Source organism: Clinocottus analis, unplaced genomic scaffold (genome assembly GCF_023055335.1).
Source record: "Clinocottus analis isolate CAN_PGR_092001 unplaced genomic scaffold, fCliAna1.0.p SCAF_13, whole genome shotgun sequence".
NCBI lineage: Eukaryota > Metazoa > Chordata > Actinopteri > Perciformes > Cottidae > Clinocottus > Clinocottus analis.
This window is the reverse complement of record NW_027175854.1, coordinates 13,862,709-13,884,728: the sequence shown is the minus strand read 5'-3', so window position 1 is coordinate 13,884,728 and position 22,020 is coordinate 13,862,709. Positions and strand designations below refer to the sequence as shown.

The 22,020-nt window shown below is 47.1% G+C and overlaps 2 protein-coding genes across 9 annotated transcripts in view; both read right to left on the bottom strand.

Moving 5' to 3' along the window:
* Positions 1 to 10,280, bottom strand: part of sptan1 (spectrin alpha, non-erythrocytic 1) — a 31,023-nt gene extending 20,743 nt beyond the window's left edge. For 6 of the 7 annotated variants that reach the window (XM_068574256.1, XM_068574259.1, XM_068574258.1 and 3 more), the window contains exons 1-7: positions 10,195 to 10,280; positions 3,408 to 3,647; positions 2,620 to 2,745; positions 1,968 to 2,108; positions 1,250 to 1,530; positions 1,007 to 1,151; positions 755 to 909 (exon numbers count right to left, since the gene is read on the bottom strand). In XM_068574256.1, the coding sequence (XP_068430357.1) occupies positions 755 to 909; positions 1,007 to 1,151; positions 1,250 to 1,530; positions 1,968 to 2,108; positions 2,620 to 2,745; positions 3,408 to 3,644 (1,085 nt within the window). In that variant the 5' untranslated portion in view covers positions 3,645 to 3,647; positions 10,195 to 10,280. Of the gene's footprint in view, positions 1 to 754; positions 910 to 1,006; positions 1,152 to 1,249; positions 1,531 to 1,967; positions 2,109 to 2,619; positions 2,746 to 3,407; positions 3,648 to 7,502; positions 7,654 to 10,194 lie in introns of those variants that run through there. The other variant, XM_068574257.1, reaches the window with a different exon arrangement.
* Positions 10,281 to 11,050: 770 nt separating this feature from the next.
* odf2a (outer dense fiber of sperm tails 2a) lies at positions 11,051 to 21,872 on the bottom strand. Of its 2 annotated transcripts, none has more exons than XM_068574321.1 (19): positions 21,731 to 21,872; positions 20,932 to 21,036; positions 20,568 to 20,681; positions 20,247 to 20,441; positions 18,841 to 19,028; positions 17,557 to 17,668; positions 17,240 to 17,365; positions 17,062 to 17,136; positions 16,838 to 16,909; positions 16,596 to 16,712; positions 16,240 to 16,425; positions 16,049 to 16,158; positions 15,263 to 15,401; positions 15,022 to 15,132; positions 14,231 to 14,503; positions 13,727 to 13,827; positions 12,624 to 12,786; positions 12,213 to 12,338; positions 11,051 to 12,129 (listed from the first exon to the last, which is right to left on the bottom strand). In XM_068574321.1, the coding sequence occupies exons 1-19, from the start codon at positions 21,731 to 21,733 to the stop codon at positions 11,959 to 11,961; spliced, it is 2,487 nt and encodes an 828-aa protein (XP_068430422.1). In that variant the 5' UTR covers positions 21,734 to 21,872; the 3' UTR covers positions 11,051 to 11,958. The 2 variants fall into 2 exon arrangements, with proteins under 2 accessions (XP_068430422.1, XP_068430423.1); XM_068574322.1 differs by having other exon boundaries at positions 15,263 to 15,398.
* Positions 21,873 to 22,020: the final 148 nt, after the last annotated feature.

The following is a 22,020-nucleotide window of genomic DNA, read 5'->3' as shown; positions in this document are numbered from 1 at the left end:
ACAGTTGTAGTTTCTCACAATTTTTATGTTTTTAAAACGGCAGGGTACAAAAATAAATTAATCCGGCACATCTCAAAGCGAAGCAGAGAAACTGGTTCAAGCATTTGTTACTTCTAGACTAGATTACTCAAACTCCTCATGATTAGACTGCTCTAATAAATCTCTTAAATCTCTCCAGTTAATCCAGAATGCTGCAGCTCGTGTACTAACAAGGACTAGGAAGAGAGATTATATTACTCCTGTATTAGCTGCTCCCCACTAGCTTCCTGTAAGATCAAGAATTATTTTAAATTCTCCTCCTTACCTACAAAGCCTAAACTGGTGATGCACCATCATATTTTAAAGGACCTTATAGTGCCATATTACCCCACTAGAGAGATTACAGTACCGTATTACCCCACTAGAGAGCTCATAGCACTGAATTACCCCAGTAGAGAGCTCATAGTACTGTATTACCCCAGTAGAGAGATTATAGTACCATATTACCCCACTAGAGAGATCATAATACCATATTACCCCACTAGAGAGTTTATAGTAACATATTACCCAACTAGAGAGATTATAGTACCACATTACCCCACTAGAGAGCTCATAGTACCTTTCCTCTTAGATAGTGCTGATAGTTAGGGCTGGATCAGGTTAGTCCTGGTCCATGATATGCTGCTGCAAGCCTCGCCTGCTGGCCCGAGGTTTTTCATGATCATCTGAACCTTGGTATTGACCGTTTATAACCAATCCACATCTAGTATTTTACCGGTAGGAGTCGTTCAGACGGGCGTGGCGCTCAGCGGCCAGTGTGCGAATCTGTTCCCAGTTGGTAATGAGTTCGTCTTTCTTCAGATGGATTTGTGAGGCATTTTGTGGATGCGTCTGCTGTAGGCGCTCTGCATCACCACCCAGCGTGTTGACCTAGAAAGTGAAGAGAACAGAGGAGACAATGAAGGGTTTGAAACAGGCGTCTGTGCTGTATGAGTGTTCATGTGTATTCTGTAAAGCATCTCCTTGCCTTATCCTCCAGGGCAGCCAGGTCTCTCTCCAGGCCCTCGTGTTTGCGCAGCAGCGCCTGCACACTGGCCAGGTCACGACCAAAGTCATCAGAGGCCATCAGCTGCTCCTTCTCCTTGATCCAGCTGATGGTCTCATCCACATCCCTGTTGTTGGAGTCACACACACACACACGTTTGTATTTGCATTGTCTCCTAATATCATTCCTGATGGACAAAGACAGAGATTGGACCCTGTGGTTCACCTGTTGAAGCGCTGCACCTCAGCAGCCCCAAACAGCTTGCCCTGCCTCTGCTGGGCGAGGCCCTTCAGGCGCTGCCAGGCCGCGTTGACCTCGTCCTGCTTGCGAACGATGAGCTCGGCCTCAGGATGGGCTTCCTGGATCAGCTTGGCCGCCAGCTGGTTCACCTCATTCACACGCTCCTCGTGTGCAGCCAGGTCGGTCTGGAACTCCTCGAACTTCTTCTGCAGAAGCTCCACATGCTCCAGGTCCTGGCCCAGCTCCTCAGAGGACGCCATGGCCTCCTGCACGAGGCCGCAGAGGACAAGATCGTCAAGCTATTTCAACTGACCTGGATGGCCTCACAATTCAGTCCACTTTAAGAGGATTTGTGCACTTACAGCTACAACTCGTCGTTGAGTCAGAATTTATTTCTAGTTGTTTAGTTTTCTTTATCAGTTAGTTTGCTAACAAAACTGGTTTTATTCCACATTCAAATTTATTGGTTTCATTATTTTCAGGCCATCTTTTTATTAGAATGACCTGAGGAGGACAGCTATTGTGTCTTTGCTCAAGAGCAAACAGTAAAACACATTGCCTTTATTCTGCGAAAGTAGAAAAAAAGACTTCCTAAGAATTCCCAAAACACAGAAATATATGAAATGCTCCTTCCCTCCAGAAGCACTATTTTTGCACATAAGCCATGTTTTTTTAAACAAATACACTCTGATGACAGTCTGACCTTGTCACTGATCCAGTCCAGAGCATCTTCACACTCCCGCAGGTACTGGACCAGCTTCTGGGCCTGCAGCAGACGCGTGCCCTTCTCCTTGGTCCTCTGCAGCAGGAGGTCCCACAGGCGGTGCAGCTCCTCCAGACGGGTCTAGTGCACAGGAAGTAAGGAGTTAACGTTAGTATAGAGGAGAGGAAGGGAGAAGGAAACATCAACATAAGTAAAAAAGGGCAAAACACACACAAAAAGCAATTTTATTATTAGTATGTTTACAACTATAAAAGTCAACTGTGGAGTTTCAAAGGCAGCTCGTCTGTTTAAAGACCTGGAAGAAAAGAATAGTCCACCAGCACCATGTGGGTCGACCCATATGAAACATTACTTAAAGTCCATTCCCTAACAACCGAACCACGAGAAGGGACAGCTTTCAACGAAGAGCCAGCTCCTGGGAAATGTTCACAGCACTCAAGAGCCATACGACACACGGTCCACGCAGCTCAACACCTACTTGTAGATATTCTCCCGTATTGACACTTGTAACTATGGGTCTTTGTTGTGTCCGGTAAGGCGTGTAGGACTGAATCAGACGGGGCAGGTTCATCAGGGGACAGGCATTCAGTCAATATGCACATGAGGGGGACCACAAACATCACTGCCTTACTCGAATGGTCTCAGAGGAGAAGTGTCCCTCGCTGATCATCAGATTTCCAGTCTCGTCCAGTTTGATGATGGCCCCGGCGTTGGCTTGAACCTCAGCTTCAAAGGCCTGATGTTTCTGCAGCTTACCCTGATGACAAGAGAGATGTCAGACCATCTGAAATATATTATCTACATATAATGGAAGTAAAAACTAGTGTATTGCAGCTTTTATTTTAAAGTAATGTTATCAGAACAATATAACATACATACATGTATAGTTTATACATCAGTTTTCTTTTTGTCTTAACAGGTACCAGAAGAAACGTTTGTATTTTATCAGGAAACAACATGAACGGTGGGTTCAGGAGTAAGGGTCCCTGTGAGGGACAAACCACTCCTTCTTTTGTCAATGTTCAGTCTGTTGCTGTTTTAATTTAGCAGCTCTTGCTGGACAGTGTTTGAAGGCCCACAACTGTCTGTCAGGACATTGTTAACACTGTTCTGCAGTGGAGAGAGTGAGACACAGGGACGTGTTGGACCGGGTGAAGTCTCTCAGCAGCATCACATCTCAGCACTATCCGTGCTAAGTGTGCTGACTTGACTGGAAACGTTCCTGCAAAATATCTGTCTTCTGTTTTCATGACAGTCAAGGCAAGTGAAGCAGCACCAGCTCATCAATAAATGACCTGTAGCTCTGAGAGAACTGTTTCTCTCCTGCAGCAGAAGGCGTTACAGCGGCCTTTACGCGCCGTGTTCTGCTGCAGGAGAGAAACACACAAAGCACCCACACACAGAACAAACAGAACACACCTGCAGGTTGGAGGGGTCCTTGTAGTTCTCATCAGAGGCGATCTGCAGCTTCTCCTGGATCCACTTCTCCAACTCGTCGGCGTCGCGGCGGAAGAACTGAAAGCGGTACGAGTCCTCCAGCTTAGTCCGGCGGGTGATGGACAGATCCTTGAAGCGCCGGTAGCGGTCCAGCACCTGCTGCCGGCGGTCCTGGATGTCTTCGGCTGTCTCCAGCACTTTAGCCCCTGCTGTGTCCATTTTCTAGAAATACACCATAATGAGAATCATAAGAAAGTTTGAAACACTTATTTATATTGTGATATTCAACAGACATGAGGTTACTTATCATTCACGTAATACGCAGAAATTGATATTCAAACGTATATGTTCAAGACGTATTATTAAAACGTCATTACTGCCTGACTAACACATCCACACACAAAGACATAAGTGCAGAGAAATGTCTTGAATAGACCATGTGATCGCTGCTCACAGGTTAACAAAGAAAGAAAGAAAAACAACATATTTTTAAGATGTTTTTTTTACAGTAAATTTTTTTGCTAGTCGCAAACTACTTTCAGCAATCACTTGGAACCAAGAGGCAGGATATGAAAGGACCAAAAGCCTTCCTGTCTCCAGCAGAGCCGCCACGGGGCAGCACTGAAACAGTCAAATGCCAGACGGGGGCGTGGAGCCGGACATTCCTCACGCATGCCAACATCGCCTGGGCTTCCACACACAATGGAGCTGCTGCAGTCAGCTTTGTGTCCGCTCTTCCTCAAACTGTGGCCACAGTCCAGCTCGCGACCTCGTTGAAACAAGGCGTGATCTTGAACAGGCCTTCTTACGAGCTTCATTTCTACGATAGACTCTTCACAATGGATGTCCTAAGTAAAACCAAATATCAGTGAAACTAATTACAGGAAATAAACTGTACTTGTATACCATAAAATGCTGGTTATAAGTCGCATCCTTTTATAGGTCACATCTACTAAACTGAAAAAAAAGAGTTGTATTTAATCATAAACAGGGTGTAACAGTTCATAAACCCTGCTTCTGCCACCACCTCCACAGCGCTAGCTCACGAGCTAACAGCGCTTTTGTATGTCTCCGCAACTAGGTTAAGGGTTAGGACTAACTAACATTCACACACTGATGGAGGAGCTACATGAAGGTACCACCTGTCCATCAGGACTAACTAACATTCACACACTGTAGACACAGCCACGGGAGACATTTGGGGTGGACTGTCTTGCATAAACATGGACTAATGGACCCAGAGATGGAACCGCCGGGCCTCTGAAGGACGACCCCGCTCGACCACAGTCTCCCACAATGTGACTGTTGGTGGTTAGAAATGTAAAAATATTTAACCGCTGCTTAGTTGAGCACTAATGAGTTGTTTTTGTGACTCCACCCATCTAAAGACTGACACAGAGGAAGAGGAAGAGGAGAGGTATTGATCCTGTGTCCTGGCTGGGTGCATGGAGGGCAGGGCCGTGTGGAGGGTGTCCGGCTAATGTAGATGAATGTGCGTTTTAGATGATGTAGCAGATAGTGAGACAAAGAGCGCTGGACGGATGCGAGACAGTCTCCTGGTCCGCGTCTACTCTCAATGCATGGATTAGTGCCGTCAGCAGTACAGTGGTCTTTTAACCATGGGCCACCATTAGCGTAGCAGATAAGCATTCCAGTGAACTCACTGGTGGCAGCGACCCTCTGCCTGAAAACGTGACGCTCCAGAATGTCAGCCAGCTCCCCTCCCCCACATGGAGCCCGTCCCAGTTCACAGAGAGCTGAAAGCTGCTCAGGACTTAACTGGACGCATTCTGCACAGTGATGTGAAGAATGAGTTCCTCCTCTGTTGCTTCTCTTTTTCTCCCCTTCAAGAGTTTTTTGGGGAGTTGTTCCTAATCCGATGAGAGGCCCCGGGACAGAGGATGTCTGTGTGTACACATTGTAAAGCCCTCTGTACAGCCCAAAATCACAAATGATCCTCAAAACACATGAAGTGATGTGAAGCTACGATCACACATTGTGAAGATGACGAGTCTGTTTGGAGCATCTGTATTGACTGAGGGCTAAGAGGCCAAGTACACGGTTCTACCTAAAGACTGATCCTAATCGTGATTAACGTTAATGACTAAATAAATGAATTGTAAATCCGCATCAGAGCAGGGCGTGTCTGCATGGCGTGCTCCTCAGGACGCTGTTAATGCGGCACAGCTGGGACTTTACAGATGTTACTGCCACAGATAACAACGAACTGGTGTTTTGGAGAATATGGCACCAAACTACGCGTTGAGCTTGACGCCACGCTTGTAGCCACGCTTGTAGCCACGCTTGTAGCCACGCTTGTAGCCACGCTTGTAGCCACGCTTGTAGCCGACACGTCATGTGTGGAGGCCACGGCGAGCAGAAACATGGCTTTGAGATCCATGACGGCGCTAAATGACACCCTGCAGCTGCTGATAGCACCTCCTCCATCTTGTATCAGCAGATAACAGCTTCCCTCCCACCTCACTGCTCTTCTGCTCTCTCTCGGGAAACACCCACACACTGCTATCAGCCGGCAGTATCCACTGACAGTCCGAGTTATATAACCCTCATTCCCTTTCCACCTCCTGTTACAGGCATATTAAAACACGGATCGCTTGGAGGGAACTTAGTGTATGATGCCAACAGCATGTGACTTTCAAAGTCATCACTATACCAAAGTCCACTTTATAGGTAGAAAAACAGCCGATGCGACGGCACTGCCACTATCACCGCCTCTCTCTGGCAGGACGTGATGCAGGAAAGTGTCCACTGGCAGCAGAGCATTAGAGACTTATACATATCCTGCCTTCTACAAGGACAGATCCATATGGATATTAGTACTCCCTGAGCTGACTTGGCAACCAAAGCAGGAGCTGAAACAATTACTTGAGCAACGGGAATAGAAATCAATAAATGCCTCCACTAAAATGTTCTCCCTCAGACACAGCATGAAGGCTGGCCGGCTAGCGGAGCTACCTCATAGCCTCAACGACACAAACCTGTTGTCACACTGCCTACAGACAACAGGAATGACCCGGAGTATTCATAAAGAGCCTTTTAGCAGGTCTATTCTCCTGGTCTACGCGGACCCTTCCAACTAAAAGCAGTCTGTAGAACAAGCTGCTGGTCTGAAACACCCTGAGGAGTGAGGGGGCATTCAGAAGATTGACCCTGAACCATGTTGAAGCTGAGCTGCAGTCTGAATGCAATAATGAATAGATGAAGCTCGTTCACAATGTGTTATCCTGGGCGTTGGTGCCGTGAGGTCCACGGACGAGTGGATGAAGTCATTCACTCAGCACCGCCTCGTTACTATGGTGAACCATGTGTTATGAATAGGGGTCGTACTGAAGCTGAAGGATTCTGCAGGAAATGGGAGTCTCATGAGAGCAGGCACGTCCATTCCTCTACTGAGGGAGCGCCAGGAGCAAGATACCGCGAGTATCCTCCTCCAACAGGACCTGCAGCTGACCGTCACAGCAGCCGTGCTGACTCCAACCAGGGGAGGAGTTTACAGAGCACATCTCAGCCATTTGAGGACATAAGCTGTGATGTAAACGTACACAATAACGCCCCGTGGCTACATTGGCAATTTGAAAACAACTATAGTTAGTCAGCAAAATGTGTCACCTTTAACCACCAACCGCATACCTGATATTCAGTTTATACAATTATAATCTACAGTACGGTTATTAAAAACCAGATCATAATAATGACGCTGCGCTCTCGTCAGCTGCACTGTCAGACCAACACGAGTCGGTATCCAATAGCAACGTTTTCTGAAGCCACGAACATCGTCATGCACGGCGGCCTAGTCTATTCTACTAAAGGTAATAACACACCTTCATTTCCATGCAACAGGTTCCACACTAACAAAACACATGCAGAACAAATCTACTTGTTTCAGGATGGTCCTGGTTTAGTCGAACAGAAGGCCGAGAGACAAACACATGCACAATGCATACCAGTCACTTACCAAACCAGACATTCAAATTAAATAAAAAATGACATTTTCATACAGAAAGACCTGCGTTGGTAGTTTGACAGGATGAAAATAAGAAAGCAAGTCATACACACATCAGATACGTCGGGTCTGGAGCCTGAGCTTTTCTTGGAGCTTGGCTGATCGGGAGGCTACATCTGTGACGGAGTCAGAATCTGCAGCGATGTGTACATCTGTAGTACACTCCTTAACGGTCTGCAAGGAGTTGAAGAAGCAGAGGCTCGTCTACTCCGCAGCACAGACGCATTGCACCTGCAGTGACTACGCTGTACAGAAGAGGAAGCCAGGATGTAGCCCAGCCCATGCGTAACCCCTGCTCCTCCCTCCCATCCCTTTACTCAGCAAAACAACATCACGGCGCTCCACCTCCCTCACCTCTTTGATACAAACTCACAGACGTACGGTCAGAAAAACATGGACGTCTCCTTGAGTTTGAGTTCAGTAAAGCTGGACATGTCGATCTGTGTCGGGGCATACCATTGATCGTCATTAAGAGGCCATCAGCAGGAGGAAGTCAGAACAGGAAGACGCTTTCACAGGAAGCGTTATGCTTCAAGTTCATCATGCTAATGTTTCAGAAAGCCATGCATCAACAATCACTGTTCGTTTGAGACGGACTCTTCCACTCAAACTGTCCATCAATGTCTGAAAGGAGTGAGCGCCAGCAGCAGAATGAGTTAGCAGGATGGACTGGAGGCTGTTTCTTATTGGGGTCATGGTCAAGCCAGAGTCATACAGGTTGAGAGGGAGTTTGCAGGAGAGAAATATGTAGGTTTTATTTTATAGCCGTGTTCGAATGCTGCACGTTCTTCCTATTACTCCAGAGTGAAACTAAGAGGTTGGTCACAAGTGACTGCAGAGCCGACCCCACCCTGCTAACATCATTACATGCCTTCTTCTGAACACAGACAGGTCCACTTTGCATTACATTAGCTGGAACCAAGTCCAGTTATTCTGTAAATGTACATTGAAATGAGCTATATCTACATGTATTGGAGAAAAAACAAACATGTAAAAGTAAAAAATGCTCTGATGTCAGAGTCAGATGTTGTAGCAGCCGAACAATGTTCTCCATGTTCCAATATGTCCTGTAATCAAGTCATAATTTAATACAATCCAATTAAAACGAGGCGGCGTAGAGAGACATGGACTCTGCCCTGGGAATATCTGGGAAGTATTTTAGGCCGTACAGCTCAGAGAGATGTTCCAATTAGCTCACATGCTTTTGTAGAACACCCACATGAAGTCAGGCTACAGAGCAGACTCACATTTCGCTCATACAATTTTAAGCCTTAGAAAAGGCTCATTCATTATTCTCTGGATCAATATTAGTGTCATATTCTCTATTGCTGCCATGTGACACAAGGCTGCAGGGGGTTAGAGTTGGTTAACAGTGGTGGGCCGTCTGGGCCTGCTGGGCCATCACTGCTGGCCTCAACACAATCACAAAGCTAGAGCTATTTCATCATGTAATGTTTTTCACAAATACACTACATGGATTATAATTATTTCACCCAATCCGCTTATTTCATCATGTCACAGCTCCTGTCTTCCTCCGCTGCTCTGCTGGGTGTTATTATCATATAGTTAATATGGTTCCTTCTGGTCATGCCTCGTGCTCTCCAGTGCACAGTGTTTTATTGCCACAGTTTTGTTGGATTGTTTTGCCATGTTTTGTTATAACTAAATGTGAGTGGTTCTTGTTGACGTGACTACACACATGACGCAGCATCATGCGCATATTTATGTAAACGATATCAGACAGCGCAGAAGGCCCAGGTAGAAAATGCACGGCTCGCCACTGTAGTGCAACTATCACCATCATCAACATCTTCACCATCATCATCACTACCACATGGAATAATAGTAAATCTATACTCCACCATAAAGCAACCATTTGTGCCCGATATATGCTAGGATTGCATCAAAAGCTTCCACTATGCGCGGGCCCATTAAATATTTAACATTCATGTTTTTAACACACGTTTTTAAATGTTTTTTCGAACATAAATGTCATGACAATCCAAGGACTATGGCACACAGATGCTGGACTATAACATGTAACAGTCAGATCCACGCAGGTATACATCCATGTCGGAGCCTGGGACCTTTAGCAGTCCACATGATGAACACGTGATGCTCGTGGTTCTGGTCCATCGCGCGGGGCTGGCGGCGCTGCAGCCTCCCGGCGGAGGCCGCTATGTGGACACCTCGGCACCGCCCTGACGAGCCCGTTGCCTGGACAGTGATGGAGGTGTGACCGAGCTCACCAGCTCCATACTGCAGCCCCCCTCGCTACGGCACGTAACGCTACTGACTGACACAAAGAGGACATCCACCAGAGGTCCTCAAATAACAGGCGGCCGAACAGCTGGAGCCTCACGCCCAGAGCTCTTCGTCGGCTCAGGGCGGCTCCCTGTCAGCCATGGCCGACTGCAATGGAGCGCCCTCCAGAACCGGCCATGTTTAATCCAGTGCTATTGCATTCACCGGATCAGAAGGCTCACACTGAGATAAAAGACATAAAGCTAACGGCAGCCCCGAGCTAGCGGACCCGCAGCGGACAGAAAACACAATGCTAACGTCAGCCCCGAGCTAGCGGACCCGCAGCGGACAGAAAACACAATGCTAACGTTAGCCCCGAGCTAGCGGACCTGCAGCGGACAGAAAACACAATGAAGCGAGCGGACCAGGAGGACCAGGAGAACCGCTTCATGTGAAGGTCCGTCTGCGGCCCCTCAGCCGGGATGCAAGCTGTTGTCATACCTCGGTGGGTTTTCGAAAGAGCTTCAGAAGTGCTGCTTGTCCGGCTGATCGACGGAGAGAGATGCGAGGCTGCGCTCAGGGTGGCGTTTTTTTTTCACAAATGTGACGTAATTCTCTGCGGCTGTACGGAAAAAGACGACAACTACCGGACGGGCCCGACACTTGAAAGCATACCATGCTCAGTCATATACACTCATTCCATCCAGCCAGAGTCGAGTCTGTGGCACAAATCATCAGCAATCATTACATCATATAATAATACAGCATATGTACTGGACGCTTTATCTCAATACATGCCCATGTGGAGGCAGTTGTTCCTTGAAGACACGCTGGAGGACAGATGATGAGGCTCACGTTGGTAGTTACTGTAGAAGCTGTTGGGTCTCCTGAAAGCTGCTCCATCCTGCAGACTCAGGCTGCTGGGAGAAAACCCGGAACTTCACCAATAAACACACTTTCATAGACGATCCGTTATTAAGTTATTACCACGGGCTGCAAAGCCTGTGTTCAACTCAACTGCATTTCTTTCCACAACCATCCCGTGTTTGGAAAGAAAGATACTTTATTGTCCCACAGGGAAATTTGTCTTGGGCTCTAAGCCGCTGCATCACACAGTACACTTGCCAGCATTACTATTCACATGCATGCATAGATCATAGATATACTCATGCATAAACTGACTTAAGTACACCTCTTCAATAGCTACAAATTATGCAAAATTCCCTGCCTCATTTCCATCTGAACTGCCACAATGTGAAGGGAGATGTACATTGAGTCGTTGAAATGATGCTTCATCTCTCATCTCATACTGTTGGCTGATGAGGCTCATGGACAGTAAATAAAGGAACAGCTGAGATGAGTTTGTCACTAATTGTTTGTTTGCTGTTGGTCCATAGACAGTTTTATTTCAGTTTGTCACTACATGACACCAACACAATCAGAATTTTTTTTTTTTTTTGCTGTTTTTATTAAGTTACCCATAATGGATATCAATTACTCACTCATGGAATACACTCCATGGACACGCAACAACTATTCCAGTAATGTAGGGTGTGAAAGGGTTTGGACCTCGCTCTCCTCCAGCAGCAGGACAGAGAGAGCCATAATGTTGTCAGCTCCATCCCACTAACGAGCTTAAATCTATTGAAGCACCTGTTGTGCCACATAATGGGTGGTCATGGGTACAGACATGTATACATGTAAACAAGTACACAAATCAAACTTTTAGGACATAGCAGTACACATACAGTAGTCTGTTAACTCTGGTCACATACAGAGTCACTTCATGACGGCTGAAGATAAAAGACCCAGATTGTTGAGAAACACCAGCAATTCTTATTGTTTTTGGCGTGTAAAATACTAACTGACTTTGGTGTCCAATCATACATTTCTGAAGAAAACATTCAATCTAAAAAAGCCTAAAAAGGAGCCATCAAAGCCACTCAGTGAAAAACAGTAGCTTTTGTATTCATGACAATATTTGCTGCTGGTGCAAAAAAATCATGAAGAATAGAAAAACAACAAGAATACCAATGTCTCCTAAATGTCTTCCAGACCCAGCAGCTTGTGTTCTGTGTGCCGTGACTTGTTGCAGAGCAGTGGACGAAACACTTCAAGTCAAAGGGAAGGAGCCAGCGGCTGAGAGGAAGCAGCTCACAGGCCGCTCTGTGGGACATGAAACCTGGAGCCTGGCGCCAGCGGCTGTGAGCGGATGCAGAACCGGCTCAGAGCAGCGTACTGCTCAGATGCCCCTCTGACAGAGCGTCAGACGGGTGAGTGGCTGCGCAGCGAGCTGTCGAGGGCCAAGTCTCCAAACACATTGGCGTAGGAGGCTTTGAGGAACTGGATGTAGTTCTGCAGACTTCGGTTGGTGCTGTCGGACTGCTCCAGACGATCCTTCATATCCTGCAGTCGGCTCTGGTAGCGCCGCTCCACCTGAGCGTCAGAAAGACACGCATGATAGACCTGTAGACACTGCAGATGCATACACACTCATCAAGGTCAACGGAGGCCTGTACCTCCTCCTTGCTGCGGCGCAGTTGATTGATTCCTGATGACATCCTGCTAAGTTGAGCCTCTAGGTCCAGTATCTTGTTCTGGGTGGAGCGCTCTTTGGTGGCAGCAAGTCCTCTGGTCTCTGACATCTGGAGACACATATGACACACTAAACTTAACTACTGGGCAATGGAGGGTTAAATAGTACATCACTGATATACTGTAGGGATGTATCAACAACATGCAGGCCCACTTAGAATACACACAGTCCTGTAACACTGTGTGAGCTCAGGTCCTACCTGTGTGTGTGTGTGCTCATTTCCTGTCACTGCATAGGTTTGAATGAAAGGCGTGAGGAGGCTACACAGTGCTAATGATGATCTGCTACTGTATTCTAACACACACGCTCTATGTGACAGTGTTCAGCGTCAGACCTGTTGGTGAGCGTGCCCCAGAGCTTCCTCCAGCTTCCGGTTCAGCAGAGAACATTCCCTGGATTTCTCTTCCAGGCGGAGCTGACTGCTGCTGATGGTGTCTTCCCGCTTAGTGATGAGCGCCAGAAGGTCTGTGTTCTGAGTGCCGGTCTCACCCAGCTTTCTGTAGGAGGACATAGGACAGCCACCACAACAACGACCAGCTAAGCTGTGCACTGACTCGTATCATTGCTCCATTACTTTACAAGCGGTGCTCACAACTTTAAGTGCAGTGTTTGAATGCAGCCAGCGTACTTTAAAACCTACGGCCCCTTTTTGTTATCTAGAACAGCAGCAGGATTACCGGATCACACATCACGGGGAAATCCACCTGGTCAGGCATCAGTAATGCGTTTGTGTAACTCTGGGCGGGGCTTATGTGTCTCCGTGACCTCACAGAGGCAACTGTTGAATTAGACCACAAGGCAACTCCCAAAAAAGAGAGTGGAGATGCTGCCATAGCATTAGGTACCAGAACTACAGAACATTTCTTCATTAAAGGAGTAAAGAACCACATGAAGGCTCTTCTCCCTGGAAGAGAAGTGTTCACTCTTCTCCAGACTATGGTAAGAGTTTGATTGACAGATGGTTGACCCAATCACCTGCCACTCATTGTCTAAAGAAACCCTTTTCCAAATAGTTTCCCATGACGGCTTCTCAGATGGTTCTGTGATAAACATCAGACGGGTCAGGTTGACCATATACAAAAGTTATAATCCTTCAAACACAAAGACATGATACACATCTTTTTAGATTAGGCTTGACTCACACTGTATCATTGTTCTCATGTTCATCAGGAATAAACAACAATAAATATAATTGGAAATATTTGTATTGTAAGTCCAGAACCTGCATGATCTGCTTTCTTTGTTTTCCGGTTGTATCTGTCTGCACACCATGCATCTGCTGCAAAGAGCAGCTGCTAATAGCTAGCATTCCTGTTAGCATCCCCCACATGATGACTCGGATCATGATTATCCACAAAGATAAGTTGTCTACTACCACGAGAGCCTGAAAACCTCTGTTTGAACACAAAGCCAAAGCAAGGAGGAGGAATGCCTGACCTCTCCAGACTCTCAACTCGCTGCTGAAGCTGTCGGTTCTCCTCCAGCAGAACCTTGTTCTTCTGTCGGAGGAGCTCCACTTGGCTGCTCTGGGTCTCCACCTAACACGACACAAGTCATCCATTTAGTTTCCTACCGACAGCTAGCTTTAACACACACGGCAGACTAAGTCCTGGCAACATGATGTGCTGCTTCAAAGCATCAACGCTGTTAGCACAAGCTAACCTCAACCTTAGTGGCCTGATTCTAATGATGTTTTCAGTACTTAAGTCATTTAAATAGAAAACCACATTTCCCATAAATCCTATGAATTCTCCTCTTATTATCCCCACCGATGTTAGAGATAAAAATGTTTGTACTCTCACAAAAATATGTATTTTGTACTATAAGCATGCAGCTATTTGGTGTTAACACTACAATGCAACATGTAGCATGGAGGCCAGTGTTGAGACTTCCCATTGTACTTAGTGATGCTGACTGGAGTGTGTGTGCTTGAGTGCCGACCTTCATGCGGAGGTCGGTCAGCGTGCTGCTGAGCTCCATGCTGCGTCTCTCCTGGTTGTGCTCCCTTTCCTGCGCCTCCTGCAGCTGCAGTTCAGAGCGCCGCAAGGCTTCGGGGAGCGGCTGCAAGGCCGCCAGCCGCCCCAGCAGCTCGCTGCGCACCTCCTCCACTTCCTGCTCCGACTCCTTGTGCGCGGCCTGCGCGGCATGCGCCTCCTGCTGCGCCTGAGCCAGCCGGGCCCGGTACTCATCCGCTTCGGCACGGGTTTTTCCAACCTGGACAGAAAAATAAATGGCTTCGTTGGATAGCTGTGCTATCACCATCTCATATCTTGAGCTTTTAAATGCAAACTAAACTAAAGCTGTACTAAAGCTGCTGATACATTTAACACTGTTGCACTTGGTTGGACAAAAATCTAAACATTAAGCGTCACATTGGAAGTCTTAACGTCATGCACCTCTCCTGTCATACCAGTGTCTCCTGTCATACTAGTGTCTCCCAAACCTTTTCCCTGGGGGACACGCTTCTTAGAAATGACAACCCAAAGCATCCTAATCCTCAGCAGTCTATAAATTATTGTGCATCAATAATCATTTCTACATCCCTGTCTATTATCTTGAAGAGCTAAACATTTAGAAGAGATATGCAGTTGTTTAACAGACTTTAATAGTAGCCTTTAGAAAGATGATTCAATGTTAAAAATGTTGAGAATGTTAAACTGCATACAATGAGCATCCCTCATGAGCTTGGCACAAGAGACACGAGTGACCTGAGGGGATCAGGGTTCACATACCTGGATCTTATAGCTGTCCAGCAGGCTTTCATACTGCTGGATGGAGGCTTTGACCTGCTGGAGCTCTGACTGGGACACGGCCAGCTTCTCCTCCAGAGCAGACGCTGCAGCCTGAGAGGAGCAAGTGTTACATCATGACACATGACCTACTGTGACACACGTCCATGTGAGCCCATTGGAAAGATAATGGACGCACAACAGATATGTAGGCGTGGTTATGTCCTGTAGTGCTCTGGGTCACCTTGAGGGCCTGCTTCTCCAGGTGGGCAGCAGTGCTGTGTGTGTTCAGCCCATGCAGGTCGCCCAGCAGGGCCTCTCTCTCTGCTTCGCCTGTGTCCACCGCAGCCTGCAGCTGCTCCGTCAGCTCTGCTGTTCGGCTGCTTCACACAACACAGCGTCTTACTTTATCTGATACTAACGGGTAGCAGGCTTTCATTGCAACGGTTCTCTCACTCGTTGCAGCTGGTAGTCCAAAGATCTGACTGCCTCCCAACATGGAGGTTTTAGAAAGACATGTTTTAATCATGTCCCTTTATCCAAACCCTTCTCCCCTTGTTTCTGTCACAGTACAGATGTTCCCTCATGATGGTGATGTGTTCACATACCACCAATGACTAATAGTGATCTAACAGGCCAGATGCATACCTCATGCACTTTGCTGAATCTGACTATGAGCAAACATCAGCTGTGATGTAACTCAACTCTATGAGCGGTTACCTTCAATGGTCATGCTCAGTGTTGGTCTTCATCTCAATGGAACAATCCTGGCTCAATAACGGTCTAAACATTGGTGGAATCAATCACTGGTCCTCATGTTCTCTGTCCTACAGCAGCTACTGAGTCTCTTTACCCTCATTGCTTCCAACTCAATCAGCTGACTGGAGATGTTCCACTGTGAGCCATCTCATTGATCGTTGCTGTTCTGTAGATGGAGCCTGAACAGAGCAGTAGTCACCTGCTCAGCAGTAGTTACCTGTTTAGCAGTAGTTATCTGCTCAGCAGTAGTTACCTGTTCAGCAGTAGTTACCTGCTCAGCAATGACAGCTCAGTCTCCAGTCTGTTCTTGTGCTCCAGCTCCTTGGCGTGGAGGCTCTGCCAGCTCTCAGCTGCTGACAGAGCATCAGCCACCTTCTGCTCCTGCAAGGAACCAAGAAGCAGGGTTCACTTCACTGGTCCTACAGAGGAGGGAGTGTGTCTGTGAGTGTGTCTCCACAGCACCATGTCCAGCAGCTGGATGCTCAGCAGCTGCGTGGTGTCCTGGCTGCGCTCTGCTCTCTGTTTCTGGCAGTGCGTGGCTCGTTTCAGAGCCGCTCTGTCTGCACCGCTCTGCTGCTTCAGCCGCTCCAGCTGCTGCTTCAGCCGCCCCATCTCCACCTTCTGCTGGCTGGCTGCTCGCTCCAGGTTCTGAACCAACGCGAGAACAGACCGAAGGGTTACAGCTCGGTCCACTGTTGGTGCTCCATTTGTATCATACACACACTTTGCAACATGAGTCTGACTCACTTCATTAACAGCTACACAACGATCACACAATGCAAGCAAAGCAGAGGAGAACACTGGATGCTAGAGCAGACCTTTACTTGCACGCAGAGCCGGTTGTTCGCAGCTTCTTTGCTCCGCAGCCGTCCCTGGAGATGAGCTCTGGTTGAGTCCAGACTCTTAGACCAGTCGGCTATGCTCTTTGCGTTGTCCTGCGCTTCCAGAAAACACCTGAAGTTACATCAGGATCAAATGTGCTTTGTGCTTTGACCTACACGCTGTAAGAGAAGGAAAGACATTGCTTTGGATCCCTGACTGGCCGTCGTGCCATCAGTACCTTTTCAGTATCTATTTGCTTGCAGAGCTGGTTCACCTCTCTGTCCTTCTCCTGAAGTTGCACCACAAGATGCTGTGAAGGGAACATGAGGCAAGCGTTACTTACAGAGCAAATGTCATACACAGCGGCAACATGGATGTGTTTAACGCGACGATTTAAAAATAAACAAACACACTACATGTGAAAAATAGATCTCTTGAAGGAAATTAAAACATGACACTCACAGCATTGTGTGCCTCTGTGTGGGCCAGTCTCTGGATCAACGTCTCCTTCGGCTGCGACACTCGGACCGACTCCCCCTGCTCACAAACACATGGAGGTCAGAGAGGTCAGAGGTCACATGGAGCAGAGGAGTCAGCGTCACAGATCCAGTCTGCAGGGAGGATGCATGACACCCAGTACCTGGGACCCCTGCTGCTCTCGGAGGAGGTGCCGCAGAGTTCGGTTTGTGGCCTCAAAGGTCTCCAGTTTCTGTAGCAGCAGCTCCTTCTGACGGGCCAAGACCGAGGAGTCAGATCCAGACAGCCTCTTCAGCACCAGAGAGAGAGAGAGTGAGACAGGTTTTCTAAGGAAGGCGGTGGGAACTTGTTCTGATCGTTTAAGATCAACATGTATGACTAACTAAACGCGCCGTTCTTCCTCATGAGGTCAGGACACTTTGGGAAGAAGCTGCCCGGCAGCTTTGGACCTGGCAGGACTCAACACTGATGAAGACTCACAGTGCCGCTCAGCTGGGAAACAGACTCTCGCAGGGCGGAGACCTGCTGGGCAGCGGCCGTCCCGTGGACCTCGACCTCCAGCAGCTTGCTGAGCAGAGCCTCTTTGTCCGTCCTGCAAACACAAGATGTTCCTCAGTTACCTTGTGAACGCTGGATTCCTACCGGGTGTCTGTAAGTCCTACTTTCAGCATACGCTAATGAGTTAGCTGTGCGGATGGCAGCGCTCAGTGGAGGGCCGTTAGACATGTACACCAACCGGTTCCACCCAGTTGGTCTCAGGGCTTTCCAAACTGTACACAGAGCTCCTGTCGCAGGCCCTCACATCGGACCAGGGTTACAGAACTCATGATGGGATCCAATGGCAGTCGTCTTTTGTTGAATGTCAACAGTTCAATTGACTGACTGTCTCTGACTCTGTCAACCCGAGACAATCTCCTACCGGTTACTCCCTCACACCTCACACTTAACTACACTTTGATAAATACTCTTTACTTTACACTTGTCACCTTCACACACCACTTACATCCCACCTAAAGGAGCTTGTGAGTACCAGGTTACTGTGTTAGACCAATGAGGTCATCCATTTCTCTTTAAACAGAGTATACCAATCCCTAACAGACTGTGTACTCACTCTGAATACAGATTCCACTGTATTGTCATTACACAGAGTTGTATATGTTTATATCAAAAACTATTCACAGCTTCAAAAGCAGTCACTCTGGATGGCAGAGTTACAGGATGCAAACGGACCAACGTGTCCTCTCGGTGGCAGCCGCCCTAAACAGCCCTTGTGTCCCTGTTGCTGTACAACATCTGAACCAACACATGTGTATTGTGTTGTTTCCTTTAAAAGCTCATTTTGCACATGAAGACAAATCATTTATCTTCTCTTCTTCATGGAGGGTTGTGTGAACGTAAAGCAGTGGGACAGAAACAGAACAGGGCGGACGAGGATCGTTCCTCACAGCTCAGTCTAATAATCTCTCATACTTTGCATTGCCACTCATAAATATGTAACGTGCCAATGCTATCTCCCAGTTATGGGAATGGCTCAACACATTACACATAGAGCCTTTAATGATCACTTCACATTCTGAACTTTGCTCTTCTGTAATACTTGAAACTACAAGATGTCCTCATCATCTCTAGCTGGAGGCTGAAGACCTTCGGTCCTGGTCTGGAGTGATTGAGAGGCAGCTGCTTGCTGCAGGCTCCTCCCACTGACTCCACTTCCTGTCCACACGGCATCATGTGGAGCCCATGAAGGCGCTCAGTGATATTTGCCTGTGTTGATGCGTCTCCTCCAGCATCTTGTCCATGGATCGGCGTAGGCGTGTGTTGTCCCACTCCGTGTCCTCCAGCTCCTGGGTCACCTCGGCCAGCTCTTCCTCCTGCTCGGCGATCACCCGCTGGGAGACACTAAGCTGCTCCGCCTGGCGCTCCAGCAGCTGCTCCTTCTTCTGCAGGTCCACCTGCCATCCAGATGTGCAAACACACTATGAACAAGCAACTGCAGTTCTTCTGTGTTTCTAACAGGTTACATTCTCCGTTTCATTTCCATATAAAAGACCAACAAGAAGAACTGGTACACCATTATTCCATAAGGCAAACCTGGACTTGTTTATCATTTGTTGGCAGTGGCCTAGAAGGTGAACATGTAGCCAAAAGCTATAGATTAGCAGTGAGGCACAACACATTGACTTCACCCTGTTCCTCTAAGACTGTTTAGGGACCACATGGAGTAAGTTTAGTTACAGATTAATATACTGCGTTCAAAACAACGCAAACTACAAACTACATGGGGTCATCATGAAGTGGGTGTGTCCGTAAAGGGCCAATGGAAGCTTGTCCTTCACATGATTCAAGAGGAGCGGTGACGATAGCTCGCCAAGGGTCCCCTCAGTAACGTGTAGCCAACATGTCCTCTGCTCTCTAGATTCACACTCAGCTGCAGCCTCTGGAGAGCGCTGAGCCGAGGAGCCGAGGGCTGAAGAGTGTAAACCAGAACAACTCTGTTACTGTGAGCCCCCATCTTACCACACCTTCTACTGGAACATGGTCACAGACTGAGAAACACTCACTTACACTCCCTGGTATGACTTTATTACTCACTTATACCACTGAGTATTACTTTAATACTCACTTATACCACCTAGTATGAGTTTAATACTAACTTATACCACCTAGTATGACTAATACAAACTTATACTACATAGTATGACTTTAATACTAACTTATACTACCTAGTATGAGTTTAATACTAACTTATACTTCATAGTATGACTTTATTACTAACTTATACTACCTCATATGAGTTTGATTGCATCTTTTAAACCTTGACATGAGTTTCGTTGACTAGATTTCCCATCATGCAACAGGATATAATGTGTATGTCGCGTGATGTGTGTCGTATGTACCATGTAGTGTGTGTAGTATGTAGCGTGTTGCGTGAGTGTAGTATTATGTCATGTAACAAGTAGAGTCATCTCCATGTCGGGAACAGTGGAGTGCCTTTAAAACTAAAATAAATTGTGCTTTTACTATCAGTTCCACAAAGTAAAGAAGTTTGTAACTTTATAATAATAAACAATAAATAAGGTCTCAAATTGGGTTCCAAAACGGCAAATCTGTGTCTGCCTTCAAGCCAAACAGGATCTCAATAAGGGAAGTGATGAAGAGGAGGAGCTGACCTGGTTCTTCAGAGAGCTCACTTCAGTCAGTAAGCTCTCTATCTTGCTCTCATACTGGCTGAGTCGCCCGTGCAGCCCTTCTTCTTCTCTTGATGTGAGGTCCGCTAACCGCAGCACAGACTGGGAATGTTCAGGTCCGGGTCCGGATTCAGGTCCAAAAGGCGGTTGTGTGATCTCGAGACAGTGTGTTGGCCCCTTGGTGTAAATTACAAGTTAAATCCCAGTGTGTCTTTACCTGGAGGAGCTTTTCACGATGCTGACACTAAAACATTCTTTAAAAGCACGAGAGCAGAGGAGAGATTTAACTTTCCGTTGTGTTACCTCCCACTTGTATGAGGCGTCCCGTACGGAGGTCTTTCCTGGTGGGATCCATGGCACCCGAGTTTTGACCGTGGCTGTGGGATGCAGGTTTGCTCTGTCGACCTTGGTCTTCCCCTTTAAACACAGTGTGCAGCAGCATGTAGCAATGTCATAGCATCTGTTTATGCTGCATCACAACTACAGCGTATGAGAATATGTGCACTATGAACAGAACTGAGTAGCATAACATCAGGAAATATGAAAATAGAAGATTATCAAGAAGATACACATCTTCAAAATGTGTACATTCACAATAAAAGAAAAGAAAAGTGAAAAGAGTAAAACCAAAGACGCCACTGACAGTCAAACAAAAGTGGAACTCTACCTGAGGACTCGACCCCCAGCTCTTCACGTGCACGTGCACCGGTGAGGCCTCGTCCACATGCACGTGCACTGGAGGAGAACTTGACTGAGTTCTCGTCACTTTCCTCTGAGAGAGGGATTGTGTTAATAATAACTCACAGCACACACACTCACGCGCGGGCGCGCGCGCGAAAACACGCACACGCACACACACACACACACACACACACACACACACACACACACACACACACACACACACACACATTACTGTTGTCCTGAGTGTCAAGACATGAGAGTGACAAGAGGGTGACATCATCATTCTATGCACAAAAACAGAAAAATACAAACGTAGCATGAATTTGACTGCTCTGAATTCCATCTTTTGTTTCTCGATACATACTTACAACAATTACTGGGAGTAGTTTGCAACAGAGCTTGTACTTGTAAATGTTCAAAATCGTATTGGCAAAATCAGGATGCAAGGAAAAATGTACTTTTTACATTTTATGGAATGTAATAAACCATTGCAGCATGAATGAAACAATAACTATGATGACAAATAAAAGCGTGTATCACAGCCACAACAACACTGAATCTACTCCATGGACATGAGCCATGTGGCTGATGGTGGAGGTGCGCCAGGGTAACGTGACGTCACGTAACGCTACTGTAACGGCAGTAGCATAGCTGATGGTGGAGGTGCGTCAGGGTAACGTAACGCTACTGTAATGTAGCTACACGTTAGCTTGGCAGTAGCATTAGCTCATCAGCAGCCTTTCTAGCGTCCGTGCTACTAAGGAACAAAGTGTCGGTCTTACCATATGTGAAACCAAGATAAGAACCCAAAATGTGTTCTTCAAGACTATAACATATGTTTCATCAGGACAGCGGGGTTCGTTTAGCTGGCAACGTAAGTACCGCCAGGTTAACGTAGGAAGCCTGTTGGCGTGAAGACTTGGATAAACCTCAACAGGTAGTAGTGAAGCTAACGTCTCTTGGTTGGTTGGTTTACAGCACGTGACATCTTTCACCAACGGTGATTGGACCAGAGTAGACAGCCCAACGTCACTTAGCAACGAACTCAACTCAACAAGTCGGAGTAGCAGAG